This window comes from Hippocampus zosterae, chromosome 10, assembly GCF_025434085.1.
Source record: "Hippocampus zosterae strain Florida chromosome 10, ASM2543408v3, whole genome shotgun sequence".
NCBI classification, from domain to species: domain Eukaryota; kingdom Metazoa; phylum Chordata; class Actinopteri; order Syngnathiformes; family Syngnathidae; genus Hippocampus; species Hippocampus zosterae.
Window position 1 is genome coordinate 17,901,362 of NC_067460.1, and position 26,526 is coordinate 17,927,887.

General features: G+C 41.8%; 1 protein-coding gene and 1 long non-coding RNA gene across 9 annotated transcripts; both read right to left on the bottom strand.

Annotated features, from left to right (window-relative positions):
* Positions 1 to 380: 380 nt before the first annotated feature.
* On the bottom strand, positions 381 to 26,162 carry trip12 (thyroid hormone receptor interactor 12). Of its 8 annotated transcripts, none has more exons than XM_052077883.1 (42): positions 26,029 to 26,162; positions 23,424 to 23,570; positions 21,666 to 21,791; positions 20,745 to 21,523; positions 17,372 to 17,477; positions 16,887 to 17,023; positions 16,666 to 16,749; positions 16,458 to 16,553; positions 16,220 to 16,371; positions 16,060 to 16,095; positions 15,891 to 15,986; positions 15,701 to 15,793; positions 15,458 to 15,619; positions 15,039 to 15,107; positions 14,767 to 14,932; positions 14,073 to 14,190; positions 12,645 to 12,801; positions 12,313 to 12,466; positions 11,231 to 11,459; positions 10,979 to 11,097; positions 9,953 to 10,160; positions 9,509 to 9,609; positions 9,137 to 9,311; positions 8,895 to 9,036; positions 8,629 to 8,820; positions 8,346 to 8,497; positions 8,102 to 8,259; positions 7,928 to 8,001; positions 7,609 to 7,808; positions 6,618 to 6,745; positions 6,308 to 6,459; positions 4,986 to 5,128; positions 4,747 to 4,903; positions 4,472 to 4,570; positions 3,865 to 3,979; positions 3,567 to 3,721; positions 3,137 to 3,301; positions 2,713 to 2,877; positions 2,337 to 2,450; positions 2,143 to 2,237; positions 1,923 to 2,026; positions 381 to 1,800 (listed from the first exon to the last, which is right to left on the bottom strand). In XM_052077883.1, the coding sequence occupies exons 2-42, from the start codon at positions 23,519 to 23,521 to the stop codon at positions 1,604 to 1,606; spliced, it is 6,168 nt and encodes a 2,055-aa protein (XP_051933843.1). In that variant the 5' UTR covers positions 23,522 to 23,570; positions 26,029 to 26,162; the 3' UTR covers positions 381 to 1,603. The 8 variants fall into 8 exon arrangements, with proteins under 8 accessions (XP_051933843.1, XP_051933840.1, XP_051933841.1 ...); XM_052077880.1 differs by lacking the exon at positions 26,029 to 26,162 and adding an exon at positions 25,956 to 26,026; XM_052077881.1 differs by lacking the exon at positions 26,029 to 26,162 and adding an exon at positions 25,494 to 25,893.
* Positions 17,484 to 20,738, bottom strand: LOC127608693 (uncharacterized). The gene is made up of 3 exons (XR_007964310.1): positions 19,567 to 20,738; positions 18,510 to 19,238; positions 17,484 to 18,433 (listed from the first exon to the last, which is right to left on the bottom strand). It is a non-coding gene; the product is annotated as an uncharacterized LOC127608693 (long non-coding RNA).
* Positions 26,163 to 26,526: the final 364 nt, after the last annotated feature.

A 26,526-nucleotide genomic window follows, 5' to 3' on the forward strand; every position in this document is an offset into this window, starting at 1 on the left:
TTATACCGTCCCCAAAATTTCCAGAACAGTCGAGAAATAAAGTAAACAACATCCATTAGTCTGGAAAGGGTTTCAAAAGCCATTTCTTGAGCTTTAGCATCCTAGCGAACAGTCACGCTTTCGTCACACAATAAAACTGGTAGTTATTAGTAATTGAATATTCATGTGTTTTGGTTAACTATTAAGCAAAATCTAAAGCAGTTATCAAAAAGAGAAACGATGCCAGCAACAGTAAGTTAATTTCGATGAATATGCACGTATGCACCCACCTTTGCGCATGAAACCGCCATGCCATCTCTCGAATATGGTTTAATAAGGGACATTCGACTTGGAGAGGCTACAATACAATGAGTGATGAGCAGCAAAGCAATGACCAAACATGAGTCAAACAGTTACTTTATTTATGTTCAGGTAAAAACATGAACCTGATGCAGTAAATTATTGCAGATCTTAGAAACAGCACATGAACGATTGGGCCAGGAAAGCAAAGTGGCGCCCTCCCCTGGTCACGGACTGCAGGTGCACACCAGTTTTTTTCCCCAAGCCAGCAGTGCAAGAAAAAAATACTACAGCAAGAAATAAAAGACCATATAGAAAAAAAATAAAGAGCAGACACTCTCACCTCAAACAGGGTGTGAAGCTCCATATAAATTTAACTCCATAAATGAACTTGAAATGCTATCTGGCCATGAAACAATAAAATGAGACCAGTCAAAGTTTTGTGCCCGGCTACATTGTGTGTTGAGGGTTGCTCATGATAACCCTACAAATCTGATAGGGCTCAACAGAAAGACGCGAACACTAGCAAAATAAGAGCAAAACACCTGAACCAGATCAATACATCGGTAACAACTTTTCATCTGAGCTGAAGCTCTATAAACGTGGAGGCCAGAACACAATCCAACTTGGGTAGGAAGAGGAAAACGGTAATATGTGTTTTACCACTACCCACATTCAACCAACTGGAATTTAAGCGAGGACGAATGAGAGGGAAAGCTAACGAAGAGTGAACACGCACACAAACGGGTTGGAAACAGTGGGTGGTGGTGCGGCAACAAAACAAGAGAATGCAGACGGACAAATGTGGGAAAATGACGAACAAGGAGCTATTCTATTAAATGTATAGAATGAGCAAAGTCTGCAAATTTGTCTGTACAAATGATCTTTGGAGCTAAAGTAAACCTAGCTTGCTTGATGGACCCTCCCCACCCTCCCCTCACACCCACATTGTCCACTTTGGAGAGGAGACATCCCTTTTTGTTTGCTTTTTTTTTTAATATCACACAGCAATGCAATTTAAAATACCACCCAGATGTTTTCATCAATTTTAAACATTACTCAACTACTGATATAGGTTTAACTCTGTTTTTTTGTTTGAACATCTGCGTCATGGAACACCTTTCTATTTTTTTTCTTTTAAATATTTTTTGAGAGTCGGGGCAGCAAATATATATTTAACGTTTCTCTGCAAGCTGCTTCTCTAACAAGAAGGCTGTACGAGAAAGCCTTAATGTAGGATTACAAAAAAAAGGGAAAAAAACTGAGAAGTGAAGTCATGATTTCAGTCGCTGAAGAAGGCATCTGAATGTGAGATGTGGAGAGATCAGGAAAGGTGAAACGACTGTTGGCCCTCGCGAGCTGCCGTCAACAGTTTCTCTCGCATGATTTCAATGCTGGAGTAGTCAGGAAGCTTCAGGTAGTTGACGCAGGTCATAACTGAAGGGAGAAACTCATCTGGGTTCTCCGTCGACTCAAATGTCTTCCTCACAATCGTCAGGGGGGGGTTTAGGCTGCGGAAACCTGAGCGGCAAAGTGCGGTCTTCTGAGTGGCGCTGACATAGTCCAGACATGCTCTGCATTTTTTTGGATCTAGAGGCCTAACGATGTGCATGTAAGTGAACGAACGTGTGTGCACGACTCACCTCCAACAGGCAGTCTTGGACTTCCCGTGACAAACTGCAGAAAAAGTCTCTGTTGCTCGGCATCAAAGCTGCTCAACACTTCAAACAGGAACCGCACTGCCCGGCTGTAGGGTGATGAGGTCAAATATTAAGTCGGAAACTCACCATCTCATATTGCACGCTGTCTGCATTGTATTAAAATTAGGGCAAAATTAATCAATAGGATAAGATGCAAGCCCACCTGTCATGTGTGTAGCCGTGATCCGGCCGACAGCACTCCATCAGCGTCTTGACGTCCCACGTCTCTGATTTACTGCCGCACAGCAGCTGGTCAAGCTACATGAAGAGACAAGCACAGTTGAAGATGAGGCGGGGAAAGGTCGCCAAGTGACGGAGGGGCTCCAAGTTCAGTGACATGGCAAAGTGGGGACTTACCTCTTCTGGATAAAAATACTGCAGGTGATGTAGTGGGAAGACTGACTCAAAGCCTTCCCTAAAAGACTCAAACTGTCTTGACACGCCTTCATTAAGAGTCCAGTACACCACCAACTAGCAGAGACAAACAAGCAGGTTCATTTTGGTCATCAAGGAGCCAAAACACATTCCAGCAATAGCACCCTACCCCCAAAACGACAGCCTTTCATAGTAGTCCCCAGACCCCAATGCAAATAAGACCCGTTTGGTGATTATGTGGAAATGGGATGACTGACAAATCTTATTTTTTTGTTCAATAAGTGATCCTCGCTGTTCCTGAACGAGCCTCTTGCTTATCCACTGAAAGAGACAAGAAGGAGAAATAGTGATGCCATACCCTGAGATACTCCTCAAGGTTGTAGATCGTGACGGGCACGTCTTTTCCACCCTTTTTCAGCTCGATGTTGGGGAATCCTGGCAGTGTGAAATCCAGACCCAGATCCTCAACTGAGCAACCGTTCATATTCAGGCTTTCCAGTGCCTGCTGTAATGTCTCTCTCGTCTACACACAAAAACATGAAGGTTATTCATTTGTGAATATCAAATACTTTGTAAAGCAAGTAGCTGTTGTGATCAATTCAAGGGTTAATCAAACGTTTATCGACTCATATAAAACAAAGGGGCCATATTAGAAGATGAACAAAATTAATGGTTACAGAAACTAATGTCAAGCCTCTCAACGCTTTGCCATGGACGACTCACCACATCAAACGTCACTTTTGCTTATTTTTCTTTTATGAAGAATAATCCAGTCAGTTTACCTGCGAGCAATCCTGTTCAAGCCTCTTCTTCTGGCGAATAATATCCTCCAAGTGCAGGATGGATTTGGCAACATCAGGATCAATATTGACCAGGTCATGAGAGTTTATAGACATCTCATGCCGCAACATCCACTTATAAAATGGCAGCCCCAGCGGCAGGTCCAGCTGGTAATAACAACACAAGCACTAATTGAGTTGGGCAACGGGTTGCGTTCCACAATTTAGGTTCTAAGAGTGACACACTGTCCGTCTTGCAAACATGTTTACATTGGTACATTTTGACATCGGCCAACATTTTATTCATGATAGTTGTCGATACATGAAATGAAAATTAGCCACAGTTTGTGATTTTTGGATACACTGTAAATTCAACTCAACAATATGTAGGGGGTAACGTGTCAGCAAAAACACCGAACAACCAATTCCTTACCAGTCTGAAGTCCATGATGGCTTTGGCCATTAGCTTTCCCAAGAAGCGGAACTTCATTTTGATTTTGGCTATGTGTGCTGGTTTGGTTGTCCTGCCAAACGGAACAGCAAAGAGCCCTCTGGTACTGAACATGTACTTCGTTCCTTCTTGGCTTCCTAATCCAATAGAAACGTGGAACAGACATGAGGTAAAGGCAACCGCATAATTGCATTACTAGCAGCGGTTTCATTCACAGATGATCATGTAATCGAAGTTACTTCAAACAATGCATTATCGAAAAAGAAGTTTAGGGGGGTACCTTTAGGATTTGTCAGAGTCACCTCTTCACCCCTCCACAAACCGAGGTCAGCCCGCTGTAGCTCTTGAGAAACTAGAGCATAGAACTCGAGTGTTGGACCAAGACCTGTGCCCACCTGGAGAACAAGGACAGCAACTATTCATGCTCTTCTTAATATAATGCACCACAAAAGCAGTTTTTGGGTATGGGTCAGAGTAACTCCTGTTCCGGTCTGATTTTTAATGCAACGTAAAAATATTTCAGGACGCAGTACGTGAACACATGCTGAATGACTTCGATTATTAATGTTTTTCATTGGGTTATTTTCTATTTAGGCCCAACAAGTACTTTTACTATATTTGAAATATTTACTGGATGAACACTTACAACTACATGAGCACAGTCTGGTGACAGACTACAGAGTTTATATACACGCATAAATTCAGGTTACATCAAACCCATAACTGTAAGGAGAACGCCTTGTAAAACGACATCCTGCTGTATATTGAATTGAATACAACTTTATTGTCAAACGTGCTTTATGTGTGACATACAGCACAGAATGAATAAAAGTATATCAACATTGAGTGACTTTTAAAAGGACATTACAGCATTTGAGTTCAATTACCTCATTCTCATACTGAATCTCCAACATTGCACGCGAACTACCCAGGTCCTGCATCACAGACTCCGCCTGCTTGAGCAGCTCATCTCGGTTTATCGTCCTCTGATAGAGTTGGACATAAAATTACATTTTAAAGAAGGAACAAGGAAAGTTTACATGGAGCTGAAAATGCAAACAGTCAAACTCGGCACAAGATCACGAACAATGCAAAGTTTTTTTCCATGCCAAATGTGACAATGTGTTAGTTTGAACAGTTCAGTCACAAGATTAAAGAGCACCTTTTTCCTGTCAAGACGTGGTGCAACTCTGCTGTCCTGAGAATCGGATTGATTAATCTCAGGGTTTGTGTCCAATAAGCGCTGCATGGCTCTGTCGCGATCAAAAGCAGTTACGTAGAACAACATTTGCCGTGTATCAAAGGGGAAGAAGAAAGGGCTGCGGAGAGAAGACAACATGAGAAAATGGGTCGATACCAATTTGCAACTACTACGACAAGGAGAAAGGGAGAAGCAGTTACCACGTCTTTCCGAGCTCTATGAGCCAAGTTGGGATATTCCCTGTCATAATAACAAGAGGATCTTGGAGCTGACGGTTGGCTTTGGCAGTCAGCTTACTGTTAATGAACTCACTGGTGGGGATGATTTCCTTACACACAGCATTCTGCGAATACAAAAACGATATCCAATCACAAATTCTAGCAAAGGATGGAGTAATACATCTATTGAAACAACTTGCATATTTACTCGACAGTTGACCACCCGCCGTAGTGAAAACGAATTGGGGGAAAAAAAAGAATTGAAACTCCCCAAATCCTTAAAAAAAAAACATGAACATTAAAGGTAACATGTAATGCTTACAATATCTCCTGACATTAAATGGAAAAAAAACAAACAAACAAGCATGAACATCAGTAGTCATTAAACGTGGCCAGGGCGTTTGCTATCTTGGTTCAATAGCGGGACACAAGTCCATACACATACCAGTTACGAAGAGTAGCCAATGACTGCTCCTTTTGGCTTGTGTTGGAAGCCGACTGTGTTGTACAAGTCCGCGATTGATTATTTTTTCTTTCATTTGTTTGTGTACTTTTCTACCGAGGCATATCTCGGATTCTTGTTTAGAAATAGTTTAGTGCGTCGTGTCAACAACAGAGCTATTTCTGTGTTTGTTCAAACAACGGCTTGTTGGTTGCATGTGTGTGTGGCCCATAGTAGACGTAGCTTATGGTGAGTGGATAACACACATACGGTAGTGGTAGCTTGTTTTTTAGTTTTTTTTAACTAGTTAAAAAAAAAGGAAACCCTATTACTTTGTTTGGATGGTCGCGGGGCGCTGAGTTGGAACTTCTGCCTCCCGGCGCAAAGGTTTTCCACTCAAGACATGCGACAAAGCTAATAACAATTAGCTTTGGGGCTCACATATAAACTATGGCAGCACAGAACGACCCTGGAGTGGACGAGGTTGTGTTTATTCTGGTCTTATTTCGCTGATCGAAGTCATTGATCCGATCAACGACTTCATTAACAGATCAGGCAAACTGTGACATTACAGTCGATGTGCGATTTTCCATAAAAGGCAAACTATTAACCGATTTCGATCCAGTCAATCAGGTCGGTGTAAAGTCTACTTTCATAAACTCCCTACTTCTGAAAATGTGCGTTTCAGCCTTTCCGAAATTCCTGAGTCACCGTGACGAAAACAACTGCGTGGTGTTCAGAGACGTGTCCATGCATTACATATAGATGCTGTCGCAGCAGCCTCAAGTCAAAACGCTTCCATTATCTTTAAACTAAACGCACTCGCTGAGAAGACATCTCCTCGTAACTCGTGGTGACTTACGTCATACAAGTAGAACCAGTATCTACTGATTGAGTGCAGGACCCTCAGCAGCAGGTTGACATCTAAAGAGGGGTCATCAAAGGTTATGCTCTCCGGAGGCTCTGAAATGAGGTACGTCTCCAAGGGATTGATGACGACAGGACACACACCATCTGGAAATAAACGGATAACGGCACCGCTACATTTACATGTTAACTCGCGTAATGTTTGCCCCTATAAACATTGTAGTGATTTCTTAACCATTGCTCAACTGCAAACTAATCATTAACAAAGGCAAGTGCATTCCATTGTGAAGGATTGAGAGCCTCACCATGCCACAGCTCATCCTGCTTCTTGGCATTGCGAGGGGATGTTTTCGTGGGTGCAGTCTGGGCTCTGCCCCTCTTCCCCCCAACAGTTTCTTTGCTGCCATCCTCATCCTCTCTAACAGGCTTATACCTGAGGGTGGGTTGAAATCAGATGTATTAACTTGAGCACGGGGTGTTGATTTTAAACTCCATCCTGGGCCAGATACAGAGAACCTCGAGGATGCTGGTACCGCAGCTGACAATTTTCACGTTAAAAAAAGTATATGTGCTAAAACCAAATCAGTGTGGACAATGCTGTGCTAAGAAATGACATGGCTCGAAAGAGAGACCATTATGCTTGTCAATGCTTTTTTTTTTTAATGTGTGCTCGTACAAATGTCCTGTTGCACAGTGTGTGTGCATGTTTTAAGTGTATATAAATGAGGACTTCCACCTCAGTCCACTCACATTGACTGAGGCGCCTATGACCCGCACTAGATTTTGGCGATGGAGATTGCGCGCTTGTCTATTTTAATTACAATCAATGGTCCATCTAGTCACTTACGTCATTACATCTAAACAAGCCGGGTGGGTCCATCCTTCAATCTAGTGATTGGGTTGTCAAACTGAGATTTTACATTCACCCAAAAGGCTTGAATAAAAAATATTTTGGTGTCCTTTCGGCATTGAAAGCATTCAAATTATTTTTGTTGAACTAATACAACTAAAGCAAATTAGAAGTTCTTTAGCTGTCAGCAATTATTTCACTGCTTTTTACTGATGTTTTCAGTTTTTACCATTTTGTTTCCTTTTTTGTCTTCTTTTAAAAGTTCTATAAAATAACTGACCTGTTTTGTCAGGCACCAATATGGTCATGCTGTACTGCCCAAAACAAAGCATGTGCCCAATTCTGTGTTGTACGACCAAATGATAAAGTTGGTCGCTACAGTACTACCAGTCCCAAAAACTTAAAAAAAAAAAAACACTCAGAGTCTGATCATAAGGAATACGTACCATATTGTGTGCGTTTTGGTCCAGATGCCTGCTCGCCCGAGTGGGTTTGCTTCATCATCTGTGGACTCTCTTTCTTCTTCCGCCTGAAGGCTGTACTGTCGCACAGCCTGGTAAACTGTCATGTTGTACGGCAGCAAGTGGTCACCGATGTAGAACTGTAGTCTATGACGTACACTGCCTGAATTCAGGAACTGTGCAGCCTACATAACCAATAGAATTACATTACGGTCAACACCAAAACAATTGTATGAGTTTCGGGGGGGGGGGGGGGGGGGGGGGGGGGAATGCATGCACATATTGCTTCAAGTTGTTCGCATACCAGTGACTCATCTATTTCATCATCTGAACCATCATCATCACTATCTTCATCCTCTTCTCTGATTCGGCCATACCCTGTATAATACACGAATGCAAAAAAATGGTTAAGCTCAATTACACAATAGAGGACACTTGGGAGAATGTTTAAATCAGCTGCTGCTCCCTTGTCACTCACCTCTAACAACAAGGTATCTCTCAATGGCTTGCACCAGGGCCAGAGGGTCTATCTTCACAGGGCCTCCTTTCCACTGTTTAACATTAGTGCAGTCTGGATGCCTTTGCAGCTGACACTTGAGCTGATGTGTGTTGAAGAACTTAAGTGCCTGTGAGCCTCTACAGAAGCATATTCACTTGATTAAACTCATGTAGACAGATGAATTTAGGGTGAAATAAAATGGTGATCAAACCAACCAACTGACCTGCTCCCATTGCCATTCCCGCTGGGGAAATCATGCACTTTGACGGGGAACTGCTCCATTTGACTCAGACAGCTGTTCATTTTGTGAACCAGTGCCAGGAAAGGCCCATTTTCTGTTGGGTCGAGACAACTTACAGGCTCTGCTCCTGGAACCTGTTAATCACGTGCAAGAATGAAATGGGGTTAAAAAAAAGGGGCTCCTTTTTACATCGAGCTTCTGAATGAATTAGGCAAAGGTTAAAAAAAAAAAGTGATCTTTCATAATACAAGACACATTTTCTCACCGGGCAGCCGATAAAGACATGGAGGAACCGTTTGAGTCGCAAGTCTCGACTAAGCAAGTCCCTATCTGTATGAGACGTTAGGTAAAGCAGGAGTTGCTTCACCAGCCCACTGTGTTGAATCTCAAAAGACGACACATCAGATTCTGACACAATACTGGAGATCTCCGAAAGACACTCCAAACCACCATCGACCTATGAAGCAGAACATAAAATAGCAAGACATTACCTGTGGCTAGATAACGTATCAGAGAAAGTGCCTGCTATACCTGCAGGTTGAGCTGCTCGGTGGCTGTGCAAAGCCTCTGAAGTACATTCAGTGCAGGGTTGCTGCCATCCACTTTTTCAGAGTTGAAGTACCGCTCTACAAACTTGTTGGCCTGTTCTTTGATCCAGGCCTTGATTTTATCCCTGCCAAAATACGTTAAAAAATCAAAAACATTAGCACAGATGTATTCAAACTCATGATTTCACATCACATTGATTTTTTTTATTTTCTATTGGATCACACCTGTTATTTGAAATTGAGTCCTTGGGAGGCACCCTTGCCAGGCCACTCACTCCCGCTGTACGTGAGGGCTCGGAGTTGGCATTATTGGTTTGGGCACCCAGTTTACCCCAGGTTTTAGGATTGAGACTGGCCAAGAAGGATGATTTGGGTGACTGAGTACTTGTGGGGCTTTTGGCTGTTGAGAAAAAATATAATTCAACTTAAGAACATGCACAAAATTTTGAGTGAATCATCAACATTCTATAATTTTTGAAAAAGCTCCAGTGTCTGTGGTGTGTGCACGACAATACCAACGAGATGTTTGGAAAGACATACTGACAGTAGGGTGGCAGAGTAGTAAATATTAGCCAAATTTTACTCAGAGAAACTTACCCTGATTGTCTACTTTGTCATCATCCCTTGGTGGTGAATATTTGGGCCTTCTGGGCCCCCTTTTCGGTAATCGTTTTCTCTTCAGGACATCACTTAACCTCCTAAGTATAAACAACAGGAGCATGTTAAATACGGTTATAACCAAATGTGGCGGCTGTAAAAGAAAACATGACTTGCCCTTCAAGATCTGTTGGCTCTTTTGACTAAAAATTAAAATGTCTACTTATTGTCAAACCATGTTGCTACGACTGATAAGATTAAGATATCCGTTATTTGTCCCACACGGGGGAAATTTACAAGTCTAATCTTAAGTAAGTCTAATCGTGTAATGATGCATAATGATTTAGAGTTCTTTAAAAAATCCTCAGGTAGCCTTTTATTACAATAGGTCAATCCACTGGTCATTAAAAAAAAACATTGCAAAGAAAATCAAACTCTACTCACCCTTGCGGACTGAGGTCCAGTGAATCATCCATGCTGTGCTGGAAGCTAGGAGAGCCCAAGTCAGGAGTCGCATTATTGGTGGTTGTGGTGGATGTAGTGCTGATTGTGGTCGTACACAGACTGGTACTACTACTGGGGCAGGCTTTCGGGGGACTAGTAACTAGAAAGCTCTCAGACTCTGCCAAGTTTTTAACCTGGTGCATTACACCTGTAGAGAGGTACAGGACAAAAACAGGCCTTGACTATCCACCTACCCATACAAATGACCACGGCATACAATGTATAAAATGAGTCACTGAGTTCATGGTTTTGAGAAAATGTCTCCAAAAAAACAATTTGGTATATCATGTTACTTTCGTATTGGCTTATATTTAGCGATTGAAATTGAATTTTATGTCAATTCCTGGGCCCCACATCCACACTATGGAAATATGCTCCGAGCACAGACTGGTTTACTGTGAAGTTCAGTGCGGTGCTCAAATTCAGAGTGCACCAGAAATGGAGTTCCATAGCACACACTAGGCACTCCGACTGGGGACAAGGTGTGCCAGTGCTTCAAGTACCACAGGTAGAAATAGTTCAAGCACAGGCTACTGATTGGTTTGGAACATATGTTGCGTTCATATGGCGCTTTTTCAAATAATCAACTTTGCGACCATGTCATCAGTCTTAACAGTGGCAAATCGGCTCCTCAGCGACAAATGATATTCCATAATACTGTTAAAAAAAATTCACTGTTCGCACAAGCAGATGAAACATTTACTCGCACCGTCTCGAATTTTAGGGGCAAAATGTGACCATTTAGGGGTAAGTCTGGAGCCGAGCACTCAAAAGAAAAATTGGTGAATAATGATTCTGAGGGAACACAAATCTTTTTCTTTCCTTCATGGTCTCTTAGGGAATTTGTAATTACTACACAAGTAGTGATTTTAATTTTGAAGAAGTTGCATTTCCAAAACAGACAAAACGAGATTAGCCGCAATAAAGCATCGTGCACAATAACATAAAGCGAAATCTAAGACCTACCTTCTCTCCTGAAATAGACACTGAAAACATCAGGCAGCTTCTGCATGAGGATCTCAGCCATCTGCAGAGAACCCACTACAATCTTTAGGTCCTGGCTGGATAGCATGGAGGCAATGTGACTGGTTGTGGGGAGGAAAAAAAGTCAATTGTCTTACCCCAAGAAGAAAGAAATAAACAAATAAATAGAGCCCTGGTCACATTAATAAATGTGCTTTTTTTTTGGCACCTTCAAAATTGAGTTGACTGGGTTACCTCGACACTGCATGGTTCCTCAACACATCCTTCAGCAGCTCTGCATCAGCAAAGTAAATGATCCTGAGGATGGCTCTAAGGCACTTGTGTCTAACTGCAGGTCCAGCAGAGGAGCTGTACACTTCATACAAGACCCCAAATAGAGTTTTGATAAAACATTTAGCCAGCTCAGGGTCTTCCTTCATCAGCTGGGCGCGTGCATCTTCTCGCCTAACTTCCTGGTGGCTCCCTGGAGTAAAGGGAAAAACCGTTTTACAATAGGCTTGAAAACCACACACCAAATGACGACAACAGACACTTTAGTTTGATGCTCAAAAGGACTACCATCATAATTTCCGGACTATAGCGCGCACCCGATTATAAGCCGCACCCAATACATGTTTTAAGGCAAAACTATTTTGTAAAAGCACAAGCTGCACCGGTCTAAGCCGCAGCTGCCCATATTGTAACATGATTTTGTGTTCAGTTAAGTCTGTTATAGACCCAGCCACACAGCTTTCGGATTGCAGTGCAGCTCAAAACACGGGTAAAATGCGCCCTCTCATAGCCGGTTGTTTACACTGTGACATGATAGAGTCTCACTGTTACCGTTTCTGCTCGAGTGCTCCCTGGCGGCCGTTGGAAAAAATCTTTCGACAGGCTGCATCATTAAATAAGCCGCAGGATTGAAAGCGTGTGACAAAAGTAGCAGTTTATAGTCCGGAAATTAAGATAACTGAAAGAAATGTACCAAGTGTTTAATTTAGATAAAATAGAGTACAAGGTGCGATTTGGTTTAGAACTTTGGTATCAAACTCACAGCCCAAGGGCCAGATCTGGCCCACCAAATCATTTAATGTGATCCATAAAGTTACATAAAGCAAACCCTTTATTACATTAACGTGAACAATGTTTCGACAAGCCATTATTCTTGACGTCTAATTTCCAAACTAGTTATCCTTCAATCTGTTGTGTAATTATGAATGAAGGTGATTAAACATTCATATGGTTTCACAAAATTCACAGTCATAACAGCCCGAATGTGGCCCGTGAGAAAAATGAATTGGAAACCCCTGGTTTAGAAACTTAGTCGAGACGATTACCGGAGTTGGGATTTGCAAGTGGATTTGGCTTTCTCTGAATACCACGTGCAGTTCCGGTGTCTTCATTGATCTGCTGCATAGAGTTAAAGTCAATTGTATACACGCGACCCAGAGTTGACAAGCTGATCTCATCTTCCCCATTCTGGTGGGCTGTCTGCAGGACATGACAATCACCAAACACAGCCATAATTACAAATGTATTCATATGAATGAGCGATTTGATCATGATTCACTACGGCATCAATATTTGGACCGTAAATGGACCAGGGGTCCACAATGACAATATAATAAAACATTCAACATGTCACAATGTGTCGATAGTAGATCAATACCTCAATAATGCGGCTGTCGATGCGATTGTAAGGGTGCCACAGCCCTCTGTCATCCCTCCATTGCCATATGACTCCTTCCGTCGTTTGAGCGCTGCCCTTCTTCAGCATTACATCAACTGCAAAGATGCCCTCTCGAGGAAGGCAGGGCATCAGCTCACTAGATGGAGAAGAAGTTCAGAATGTTGTGCAACTATTTTAAGTTTTTCTGAGGTTTTACTCAGAATATTAAAGATATATAGGTACATGTTTGTTTATCTCCGTTTTGTTTGTCGAAGGTTGGGTTTAAAAATGTAAGGATACAACATTTGCATTTTTCTTTGGCAGACCCCACACAGTAAGATTACAAAAAAAATGTGCATTTAAAAGATGCGGTCCTATTGTGTCTAGTGTGCTCCAATAATCTCAACATAGAACGGCGCACACAAACATTTTCTTCCATGTTAACCAAGTGTTTTGCAAAACGACCGCAGGTGGCGCATTCTAAAATGGTGATGTTGGCAAGAGAGGATATTGGAAAACAGTGGCATCTGCAGAACCTGCTCTTAAACTTAAAAAAAAAAAAAACTATGTTGGATAGGACATTTTGTTTTCTTTGCTTCCACTTCCCCGTTCGTCTGTCAGGGTTCCTATCTGATTGGACACATTCTATTCACGTCACAGCCCACTGAATCAAACAGCTCAAGTAGGCTTTCCCCACACGAAAATTTTGGGGGAAAAATATTGAACACATTCATTATTTAAGATCGTCGGCCCAAGTCGTTTTAGACCCTATTATCGGAACAAATCCCCTCCCAGCACACTGCAGACATCAGGATAATCTTATAGGACAATCTTGTAAAACAAGATTGCTTGTAAAATAAAGATTGTCGGGTGTTTGATATACTGTAAAAAGTGGCAAAATCAGGATAAAAATCAATGGCCTTTGTGTGTACCAGCCAAGCTCATCAGGAATTTATTAAAAAAAAAACATTTTTAATTACAGTATTAAAAAATATAGTTGTTCATCTTTCTGTGACAGTGACATTAATAAGCAGAACAAATAAGTTCATTTAAATTAGATAGCAGATGTTTCAATAAATGTGTGTATTCCCCTGCTGTCAATCATACAACAGATTAAGTCATGGCTTCCTGTGAGTGTGTGTGTGTGTGTGTGTATATATATATGTCATCTTTGCACATTCCCAGATTTCTCACCAATCACAATTGTGAGCTAATTGAGCAGGAATCTTCATTATTTTAGTATTCATTCGCTTATTTGTTTTGCTTTGTGATATGGGGGCATGCTGAGAGATTTTTCTAATGTAAATTGGTGCTTCACACATTCGTCCAATCAACATTGTTCAGAAACAGAGGTACAATGGTACCAGTCAATGTGTTCATATTGAAAAAGAAGAGAAAATGTTATGTATGGAGAAAGGTCTGTGCTACCATATGAGGGAGGTCAACTCGTAGAGCTCTTGAGGACTCCGTGGTACAAGTTCAATCTGTTCCTGGCAGCTGCCATTTGATGCCCCACACAAGAGGAAGCGCAGTGTCTCTGCTATGTCTGTTGAAAAGGTATTTAAAAATAAAAAAACAAAAGAAAACAGACGTCTGTGGTTAGCAGGCAACTCCTAGCATTGCAATGCTTCTTTATGAAATGATGCCAGTTCTTGACAAGTATTGCAGTGTGCTGATTAGTTTGTGTTTTACTGGTCTCCCGGCATTTAATAAATGGCTGAAAAGTGTTGGCCAACTGGCTCTCCTTGTCCAATTGCAGTTAATTATACTGTAAACCACCATAACAAACAATCTCTTTAAAACACTGGGATAAAGCGCTGGGCAAAATGATGCCCTAAAACAAATGCCTCATCAGTAAGATGAGCAAAATCTGATCGTCCCTCCCTGAAAAATTTGATGGAAGGAAAATAAGGCAGAGATGTTATGGCTGTGTGCACATACAGAATACAGGAAACTGTGCTGAGGATAAATTGTTTGCAAAATGCATGATACAGGAAAACTTGATTTGTTGAGCAGTGTGAACAGATACACTGCTGAGCAAACCTGCCATCGATTAACAGGTCAAAGGTTGGATCAGAGATGATGTTAAAGTGTGAACCATTGGGGTTCGAGGGTTACTCACTTTGTTTCATAAGCTGAACTGCCAAGCAGGGGCAGTTGGAACACATGAGGGAAAACATGCGCACAACCATGATGAACATCCCAGAGCTAAGTATAGGTGGTGTCACTACCAACAGCTGTTGAATGTTGGTCAAAAGGTCTCGTGATGCCACCTCTTGCAAGAAGTTCTGTTGATTCAAACATAAAAATTGGCTTTTAAAAAAATTGGTTAGTGAAACATGGCAATCAAAAAATTGATCTTAATAAATGATCCACCAAAATTATTGAACAGACCTCCTCATGTTGAAAATTGTCCACCAGTCTAGCAAAACAGAGGCAAGTGCTCTCGACAGACTTTTTGTCCTGCATGGTGAATAAAAATGGGAAAATTAGAAAATCTGAAACATTCTAGAGCAATGTGTACAAAAACAATTAGCATTCCTGTCATTTTCAAAAGACAAATCCAAAGGAATAAAAACCATGTGCAATTAAAGTAGCTTTCGATTTGTTTTCAATGACTTGGTGAGTCTGTCGAATTTCCGGAAACATATTTTTCGGATTAGAAAAGTGTAACTTGGGGATCTTATTCTGTTTGTAGCCCGTGTTTACAACAAGAATATAGCCAATATCCAGGTTATGAAAGGGTTATTGACTGCATGTGAACATCGTCAATGGGAAACCTGTCGACAGACAGGTTTGATGGCATCAAGTACCTGATGTGCAAGTCTCTGAGTCAACAGAGGTAGAGAATCAGCAACAAAGTGGAACTCATCAGGTGTAATGCTCTGGCAGCAGTTGGCTGCTATGGCCAAGGCATTTCTCTGTGCATTGATGCTGAAGAATTCTAGGTAGAGCAGGCAGTCAGCAAGCCCACCCTGTGAGGAGGGACATGATCATCTAAAGTACTTTAGCAGTAGCAATGAACAATGATAATATGCCTAACGTTACACACTTACAGCCTGCAAAATTGCTTTGCTGTGGCGCCTCGACAGCATTTCCAAGGCAGTCAGCGCCTGCTCAGCTACGTCAATAAACTGGATAACCTGAAGCTGCATGACATTCCATGTGAGTGTGTGTATAAAAAGGTCATCCTTAGCTATCACAAGATAGTTATGAACAGTTGGGGGGGGGGGGGGGGGTCCTTACCTTTTCCAGGAAGACAGGAATAGCATCAACCACCACAGCTGAGGACCGGGGGAGGGCCTCCATCATGTAAGTGAGTGCACGGGAGGCATGATTCATCTGGAGGCATAGATTATTATGTTAAAACAGGAAAAACACTGGGGGGATAGTCAGCACGTTTCAGCATACTTACAATGTCAAAATTATGCTCCATTTGCAACAGTGTAATCTGTGAAATGAAGTTGAACAAATACATGTATTTGGTTAAATTGGTAAAGTGCCATAATTTTACGTGAAAAGCCAATCACTTCGTCCATACAGATGTTTCAAGAGACTAATGGAATAAAACTCACCAAAGCAGGCACAACGCTCTTGACAGGGAATCCACCAAGTGTTTCTTCATTGCCCATTACTAACAGCTGGCACATCTCGATGGCAGCTTGGAGCTGCTGAGACTCGTCACCAGTGGCCTGCAGTCCTTGCAATAACTGCTGAGCCTTGGAGCCTGGACAAAGAATAATATCAATTTTTAAACTAATTCTTCACATCTTACGAAAGTGACAGATGCAAAGATAAGAATATACTACTTACTGGCACCACTGCCAATGGTCCTGTGAAATAGCTGTGACATCCGGGGTCCCAGGGGGCCAAATAGATGTGGGGGGAGACCCCTGGCCTCCAGTAAAGCTATTAACGCACACACACGGTGGCAGGTTAAGACAAAAAACATTTGCGTAGGCATAATGACTATATGAAACATGCGGTAAACAAATGTTGAGGACATGTAGAGCTGAGGTACCTTGAAGCCTTCCCATTTCTGAGTCATCGGATTCGCTCTCTCCAGAGGTGGTCATACCTACAGCTCCAGTAACTGAACTTGAAGCTGCAATGGTAGAGTAGATTTATTTAATTTGTGAGGAAAGCACTGAAGTTATGACTAAACTTATTTGAGTTAGTCCCTTTTCTCAATGTAGAAGTTTGGTTTCTCAATGCAATGACTGTAAATAAGTAAGGAGGTACCTGAGGCACCCTGTGATGCCTCATCAGTGCGAGCAGCCGACGAGTTTGCCCCATCTTGGTTGTTGTCAGAGTCGGCCATTTTCTCTTGTCGGCGAGCGTCAGCTGCCCCACGCTTGCCCAGGCCTGAGCCCCGCCGACTGCACGTAAAAAGCAGAATCGATATGAGCACCAAAAAAATAATTCAACATGTCTTATTGTCGAAATAGAAAGCGGACTGGTGTTAAACTCAAGGCCATGGGGCTAGATCCGGCCCGTCAAGTAATTTTAGGTGTCCCATGAAGGAAAATAATGTGGCAATACACATGTACACACTAAAAAGGGTCACATAATTAATTATTGGTGAATGATAGTTCGGACATCAATGCTTCAAATTCATGTCTCCTGGATGTAATAGGACCAAGAGAAGGGTCTTTTGTACAGAGCACATTTATTCAAACTAATTTGCTCCAGTCTAACTCAAAATGGAGGCACATATATACATATACCTGGTGCTGGCACAGGAGCCCGTGGTCTTTTGGCGTGTGCTCCGCCGAAAGCTGGGGAGCTCTGCTGGAGGAGACTCGCTGCGCTTTTTAGTAGATTCTCTCAAACCTTAGGTGAACAATGGTGACATTGAAAAACTGGTGAGAAACTATGTAAGTATGCAGGGGACTTGTGTCAAAACCTTTGTTCAAAAAGTACCACAATTGCAAATGTAATTTCAGTGGTTAAAAGTCTCTTTCAAAGCATGTACCTCTAGACAGGCTAGCGGTATTGCACTTTGACAGGGCACCCTTCACTGTTACATGGTAGACACAAGAGTCATATTTCATTTCTTCAATAAAATGAAACGGCAGATTATAATACCAAATGACAAAATTCAAATAGTGCATGAAAACAACACTATAGGCAAAATGCCTCCCAGAACGAGGACTGGTACTGCTGTACTTACCATTAACGCTGTGAATACAGTGTTAAGGTATCGGATGATGAGAGATTAACAAACTGGGAGAGGTGCAGTTCAAACCAGAGTGCTGTGAGACTTTGCCTGCCCACAAACATAACCGAGTCAAGTGATAGATAGGCTGATAACCAAGCCACCTTAAAAGGAGTCTGCCTTTTTGGGCTCAGAGCCCAAGACACTGAGGTCCCTCACTAAGAACAGTGTGACCCAACAATCATTTCCACAGGTACGATTCACTTTAATGCCAAAGTTTTCATTTTGAACCTGCACATTTCAAGATGGCGGGGCTTAAAAAGTAGATAACTGACTGGTGTTATACAGTAAAAGTCTTCACAGCAGTGTTTGAGTTAATCACATTATTGTTTTATGTATTCCCCTTCAACTTCCTTCAGTCAAGACTTAATTAGCTTGCCGGGGAGGGGGATGGGTGGTTATTAATGAAAGGATGAATATTTATTATTGTATATTATGGATACTTGGCGCATCCTTTATAATGCAATCAGTCAACAGAAGTACAATTTGGTCCAAAAGATTTTTTTTTTTAATACTCCTGATTCAGGCGTGTGCATGCAGTCATCAAGTCCATACCTATGGTCTATAGGTCCTTGGGCTTTCCATTTGTTCTAAATGTTCGAACAAAGTGGACCCCAACCTTTTTTCTGCCGCAGACCAGTTCATACAATCAATATCGTTCGCGGAACAGCAACCATTCACCGAAATTAAATGGTTAATGGGCTGTCACACATATAGCGCTTTTCAACCTTTGGTACCCAAAGCGCTTTACACAGTCCTACTAATTTACCAACTCATGACACCGCATCAGGAACAATGTGTGTGTGGGAGGGGGGGGGGGGGGGGGGGGGGGGACAGTATTTTGCTCAAGGACACTTCGATAAAGTCGCAATGACCGGGAATTGGACCCCCAAACTCGACCACTGATCCAAGGGGAGCAACAGTTTTAATATGGTAACTATGGTAATGTTTAAATGTGCTCTAGGGACCACAAATTGCATGAATGATATGAGCAACACTACAACTCGAGCATTTTGCAGATAATAGATATGCCACATTTTTATGTAACTATATTAGCAGCGCCCACCAGAAATGCACAGACAAACAAAAGCACCACAGAACAAATATAACTATCACCACGCTAAATCTACGAGCCACTCACTGCTTATTGTGCATAGCGGGCTTGGAGCACGGGCATCACCTGCCGTGTTAAATCCGGAATTCTAGTAGTAGGTCGCCTACGATTTACTGTGAAATACACCTTTCCATTTCTTCTTGGTCAAAGATTCATGTGGTTATGTCATTACTTGGTCTTTTGCCCGTTGTAAAGAAACTTTCCATCCACTTCCGTTTTTTTACTCATGTTGCTTGCGGGTTCAATATTAGCGTTACATGACCTAGACCAGGGGTGCTCAAACTTTTTGGATCGAAGATCTACTTTTCGATCAACTAACCTCACAGGATCTACCCTTACCGGCATGCGCACGCACACAAATTTAAGATTTACCTGCTTTATTTTATTTTTTAAATATTTTTTTAGTGAAAATTAGACTGATAAGATGATTAGTGTGCAGTGTATATTAACACAAAAAAATATATTACTAACATGTACAAAGACACACAAATGGTTGTTTGTTTTTTTTCTTCTCGACACTCCTCGGATCTACTTGGGACCTGTCTTAGATCTACCGGTAAATCAGGATCTACCTAATGGGCACCCCTGACCTAGACGATTAGCATCGTGACAGGTGTCAAGAGTCCTTCATTGATGGATGTAACGCAAAGTATCCGGTCACTTTTCAACGTAAAATATTTTTCAGCCTTGGATTAATAAATAAATTAGAGGTACTCCACGTTTCTTAATCTTTCATCTGTGTGGAGCGCAGCAGCCTGCAGCCCATGGCCCGGTGGTTGAGGACCACTGTTCTAACCATGACATTTATTGAAGATCAGAATATTTAAATGATATTCAAAGAATGGAGAAAAATGTTCAAAAGTCAAACCTATTTTCATTTTAAATGTCCAGATGAAAGTTCCCTCGGAGCTCAAGATCAAAAACTGGACGATCCAGACGATTGTAGCATTGTCATTGTATTAATCTATAACCCACAACGTGCCCACAGCCTCCCCGTATGCGTTCCTGACAACAGCAGAGAACTCAGTACCTCAGAATTTTTGAGTCCGCAGGCCACTGTTCTGCTGCCAACAAATATAAGTAACAACGGCAACTAGATGTTGGAGAGACACTAGTTTGCTTCCTGGCTACTGTCGAGGTGTTTTTGAGCAAGGCAGTTTCCACTCCCGCAGCTCAAGAAGTGCAGCACTCTGTGTGCCCCTTTTACTCTGACATCTTTCCTTGTATGCCTGCATGTGTGCTATTTGGTAGTGGTGTACAACACAAAGTTGTGTGCAAGTTGAATTTCCACTTGAGGCATTATTATGTGGATGCAAAGTTAAATTAAAATACTAAATATTTCAATGTGCCAATCATAACTGTGAGGTAAAACCCCACAGGAAAATGGTGTCTGTCTCAACATTTTTGCAATGTGAACATCCACACAAGACTTAAGGGCTCAGATCACACCGCACGATAAACTATCCTCTCTTCTAAAAAAACAAATTTTACATCCAAATGCAGTATGGACAAGCAGAGCTCTCAAAATACTTGAACAACTTCGCAACGCCAACCGAAGGTATTGAAAATCATGTTTTAGAATTGTTAAACTTTTTACAAAATTCCTACAGAGATGTCATGTGGAAGACCAACATAAACCTGATGCATCATATTTACTTAGAATTGTTGCATTGGTATCATACACCGACCATAAAACTACACATGCCCATGCAAGGAGGGTTGTCAAGCCAATTCAATTCTGTATTGCATGTCAATAATGATAACTCACGTGCTAGTTTAGCTTGTAATCCAGATGGTCCTGGTTTGGATGTCTCAGTTTTGGATGACGCAGTGAGAGACAGTTTGGGTTTTGACAGGTTGACTTTTGGGTTAAAGCGTGTCGCCCACTCAAACTTTGAAGAGCTGGATTTGGCCTGCTCCTTGTCACGGGTACTACGGCGAGGAGAGGGGCTTGAGGCGGAGCGAGAACGGCGTGCCTTAGTCTGGTCTTTGCCCTGTTTAACTCGGGCACCTGGCGTCGTAGCACTGTTTGTGCCTGTTGTGGAAGAGGAGGAGGAAGTTGAGGCAGAAGAGGAGGAGTCTGTCACGTTGCTGCACCCAGCTTTGGCTGAGGCGGCTGATTTTGACGCCAGCTTGGTGGGTTTAACAGTTCTGCCCTCGGTACGATTGGAGAGGGACACGGTGGCGCTACTTAGATCGGGGTGAGAATCCGCTTTCTTTCGTTTCTGAACCGGTGAGGCCCCAGAGGCCCCACTTTTCTTACTTTGTCCTCTGCCTGATGATACAGGTGGTTCTGCAGCAAGTGACCTTTTCTTTGCTGGGCCTTTCCTGGTCTCTGAGGTATTATCTCTGGGTAAGGACAGGGATTTGGGCTTTTTTGTTGGTATCGGTCCTAAAGTGCTAATTTGGTCTGGAGCTTCACTTCGCTTCAGTCCTCGGGTGCCTTCGCTCTTGGACTGGTGGCTTTGTTGCTCTTGTTCAGATGTCCCTGCAGCTTCTGGGTCGTCTTGCAGTACAAAAGATGCCGCAGACAGAGCAAGTCCGCTTCTGTCAAGTTGGAAGGAAAACAAGAAAATGTGATCTAAGATACTAGGAGCTCACAAATGTCATGTGACACTCTTATAACAAAATGCACACCGTATGTTAAACAATTTCAAGCAATGAACTACCAAGTAGAGAGGACGGGTACCTTTTTGAGCTGTGCCCTCTGGTCTGGCCAGTGACTGAGCTGCTTGCGGCTTTGGAAGCCTTAGATATAGGCCTTCTACTTTCAGGTGGGGAATTTGCTTTTTGTTTGACCTGCTCTGACTGCAACCTGTAAGGTTGAAAGGTCAAGTGCAAGGAACAGTGTGGGTGTTTGTACTTAAACCACAGAGAATAACAGATGTAATCCATGCGAATAATTTTTGACAACTGCCTTTGAACATTAGCTCTTGCAAGTATGGCAAACTTCAAACTACCAGTATACCAGTCACATTCTGGATATGATACGTGTAGAGTGGAACACAAAATGCTGTGGCAAGATGGTCAACTTCTGTTTTGTTTTTGTTCCATATTCTCATATTTTAAAACCAAGGAAACAAAAGTCAGTTGTGGAATCTAATTGTCACCATAATCATGCCTTTATAAAAACTGCAGTAACTTTTTAACACTGAGAAACAGAGCTACTTCCTAGATATTGATTAAGGGCAAAGGGCTACCAGTTTGACACCCACTTTTTAAATTGTAAATGTGCTCAAACTATCTTTGATCGCGTTATTATTCATAAGAAACCAGATAAATGTGCCATTTCTAAAAATGTCACATTTTCAAATGATTACTCCGATAACATATCGCAACACTGTTGAGCTATTTTTAGAACAGGCCGACAGACTCCTCAAGTGTTCCTTGGGGGCTACCTGGTGCCAACAGCCGCCATGTTGGAGAAGCTTTTCCACAGTCAAAAAAACTATTTCCAAGTTTTATGCAAGCGAGAGACTGTGTGTACCTACTGGCTTAGCGGCACAAACTATCATGGCCTGTGTCCGTTATTGACTACCAGTCTGCTGTGAGATTATGTGGTGTGCCGCAGAAAATCAACCAATGTCAATTATTTTGCCAAAAATTATTGTCTATCAAGAAAAATGTTTTTGTTAATTTATCTATGCCAACCACACACAGTGACAGGCAGCACAATCAACTGCCCTTCCACTATATGGTTTTTGCGAATAGTTTTCTTAAATGGCATGCTGCAAGACTTTTTTTTTTACAAGTTATGTGCCTTGGCTCAATTAAACTTGGCAAACACTACTCTATGCAGTTCACAATACTGTATGCGGAAGAAGCGGGTGAAAAGTACTTTCCCTATTTTCTGACATGTTACAGGCGCAACTGCCATATTGTGTGATGGTCGGACATTAGTTGATTCCAGTATGCGGCGAACCTAAGGCAACATCACAAGGCACAGTGATTGGCAGTGAACACTCACTGGCCTGTTTTTGTTTTGTTGTTATTCTATGACCACAGTTGTTTTGTGTGGAACTGATGCATGCTTAACTTTGTGCATTAATAAAATATATGCTTGTGTTTTAGTTTGAAAATGTTATTTTTCCAATTATGAAGGGTGTGGTGAAAGCATGTATGAAATTGCAATGTTTATTACCGCGACAAGGTGAAGAATCATTGCTTTATATACGCACTGAGCTCACGAGATGCTGTGAAAACGCCATGTTTGAAGGTGACTTGAGTGGCTCATTTTTCCAGAAACTTGTGGTTGAACTAAATATCTTGACCTTAGGGACATTCAACTTTAAAGGTTCCATTTCAGGTTCTAAGAAAAACCATCAAGTCAAGTTATATACTCATTTAAATAAGATATTTAAGAAAACCCACCAAGTCAAGTTATATACCATTTGAATGATAAGCTAGTTAACAAACAGTATAATAATTTATTCACAAAGAAACATACCTTCCAGAGACTGTGTGGTCTTGTGGCTGGGCCGCAGCAGTGTTCCTCTGTGAACGGCGCAGTGACCCCCCTGGATTGGAATTAGGCCGGTTGGACATTGGCACCTCTCTCCTGAAGGGACATACCCTTTCTAGACACTACCATTCACTGTAATCAAAGAGAATTTGGAAAAAAGAAAAAGAAAATCCTTATGTTAGTGTGATACTACTACTATAGATGTATCGACATTTGGCAAGTATTTGGAAAATCAATATAACATTTGACTATAATTAGAATGTCATTTAAATCTAATCAACGAACAAACAGGGCAATCATTCCAGGATTATTTAACCGAATAGGTTACATTTCAGAAGAACAGATGATTCTCTGCATCATCAGTTTTTTTTATTTAACATTCAATTACAGTACCGACTATCATGTAGGGTTCATGTGGTGAAGAATTTCACGTAGATGGCTTCCATTCATGAATGAATAAAATGCTTGTTGATGCATGTCAATTACAAAGAATAAACCATTAGTAAACTTGATTAGATTAAATGTAAAACCATCAAAAGAAATCAGGCACATTCTATCTCTTGAATGAATTCCAATTGATGTGGTTAGTACTGCAAGTGAATGAATCAAATGTTTTCACTCGATTCACGTTTCCCACACACATGAGATTATCAACAATTACCGACGTACATCACAAAATGATTTTCACGGCTATTTCAGACAAAGGAAAAACATCGATTTTTAAAGGAAAAAAATGAAATAAGTGACCATAAATATACGACATACTAAGGCCGTTTTAGGCCCTCACTGACAGTGAATCCTGGTCTTTGTTTATTCTTCTGTCCGGGTGGACGACGCGTACCCTTTCCGTTAAGTTCCAACGTTGTCGGCAACACTAAACAAACCGGAGTTAACTCTGATGCGCCAGCCATAAAACACAACGGAGTCTATTTGTTCAATCCTTGATAATAGAGGACTGGATTTTTGACGTCGCTCTCGACAGTCACCGACTAGCATGTTAAGCTAGTACCTTAAATGTTACCACAGGATTTGTCCCTTTTGTACACTGTATACGTGTTAAGAACCCAAACCAAAACTGGTTAACGATCAGTTAGTGGCTATTATTAGGACACGTTGTTAGTAAATGCATACACGACATCCAGTCGGCTAAAAGTATAGCAGCTAATGGAGCATTGAGTTGATTAAATGCGTAGTTGGCGTACCGGTGTGTCCACCTTTCAACCTGAAGCTCTTACCCAAACTCACTTATCTGTTTCTTTGCTTGATTTCCATAGAATCTACCCGGTTCCTGCAGTTCAATGTTATTTTTAAGTCCTGTCGAGACGGGGCCCTTTTGACAGGATACACATCCGATCGCCAAACAATCCGGTTAGCGTCACATATCGAAAACGATTGCATCGATGGCGATTAATGACACACGGCAAGCCAGCAGGCTACAATCAATCCAGCTAACTTGTTATATACGAACTATCGTGACAATTCTGGTCTGTAGACCATACTGGCTAACTACACCACTCACAGGACTCTTGGGAAAGTTTAGCTTACATGACGTGATGTTGTACGCGATGATTAAGCCAGCAACACAAAATAGTCGAATTCGTAAAAAAAAAACAGTTACCAGGCATATCCAGCATCTCTTCCGCGAGTGTCGATGTGAACGCAGAACTCGCAAGTACGGCTAACTAAGGATAGCAAGCTAAGGATCACCAATGTTTTCCGATGTGATAGAAGGCCAATGTCCTACTCTCAGTGACGCCAACTCGCGTTTGTCTTTAATGTTTCAGAGGCAGACACAAGTTGAGCTAACACGCGACATCTGACATTTAAACCCATGAAATATAATGTTCTGTGCCAACACAATATTTAAACACCTTAGCACTGACGACCAGGTTGTTCACGCATTATTTGGGGGGTAAAACTAGCTTAGCCAGATACGATAGCAACGCTTCCAATTTGTTTACTTGCAAACAGTGAGCTGACATAATGGCTAACCGGAGCTTCGTTATCGTTTGCCAAGAGCTATGGTAGCTGCTCAGTTCAAAATAAAATACTGACCTTAACATGGAATTAGGTACAATAGGAGACAGTCGTTGACTCTGAACGTTGCCAAACCAAACAAGAGGGATACAGCTACCAGTTAGCACTGGCACTGGAGCTACTTTTTATTAGCATGCCTTCTTGTCGCTAGCTTGCGTTTTCGCCAGCAAGACGAGATGTGATTCTCTGAACTGCGGATTCACTGCACCAGTCAAACGATGTACGTGAGGCTGCAACTGAGTCGCATTGAACTAAGTGTATAGTCTTCTTTTCTGGGTTTCACGTCAGCTAGCAAAACGAAATGGCCTCGGATACCCTTTAGACACAAAAACAGAAAAGCACAGACAGGATTCGAGACCTTAAACAAAGCCTGGTGCATTATTTCATTTTATCAATTTCGATTGTGGAATTTTCGACACGTCTTAAGGCTGTCAAGCCAAGTGTCACTGAAAATCGATACATTTGTTTGAACGGGGTTACCTATTTCTTCCAGTGTTGTAGTTGTAACAGACAGTGCACCAGCTCCTCTATTTTCTCTCTCCGACCCTCTTACCTCTAATTTGACATCAGCTGAGAGACCGACAACAGTGATCCGCCAGATTCATCCGCGCAGGGACTAGATTCTTCTGATGTTCGCTTCCGGTTTTAGCCGCATACGAACGCTGTTGCTCAATTGGACACTTTCCTTTTCTAACTTTGAGAAAAATGACTTGGCACCTATGTGATGATGTCGGTAGAGTGCACACCACATACCTTAATTTCACCCATTCCCGCACGTAAAGACATGGGTTTTTCTTTTTTTTTGGGGGGGGGGGGGACCCCCTTTCACACAGTACCCTATTCATGGCATGTTTTGCTAAGAGCATAATTGCCTTTCAAGGACACCCACTCTCAAATGTTGTAATTATGCAGTAATACAGCGGCAATTCTGTTAGTTATATATATTTGAAAATGAATACATTTAATGTTCGATAAAATCAAATGATCACCCTTCAGTCTTTCATTAGTTACAAATGCTGACGTGCGGTGTATGGGGGACTAGAGAGAATAA

What these genes read in the sequence shown, in the direction of transcription:
- trip12 (XM_052077883.1), bottom strand. Translation starts at nt 23,521, where the DNA reads ATGTCCAACCGGCCTAATTCCAATCCAGGGGGGTCACTGCGCCGTTCA. An exon ending in TGGAGCATAATTTTGACATT is followed by an intron (nt 15,987 to 16,059) that starts GTAAGTATGCTG and finishes CTATGCCTCCAG; the next exon opens with ATGAATCATGCCTCCCGTGC. An exon ending in CTGGACCTCAGTCCGCAAGG is followed by an intron (nt 9,610 to 9,952) that starts GTGAGTAGAGTT and finishes GTTTATACTTAG; the next exon opens with GAGGTTAAGTGATGTCCTGA.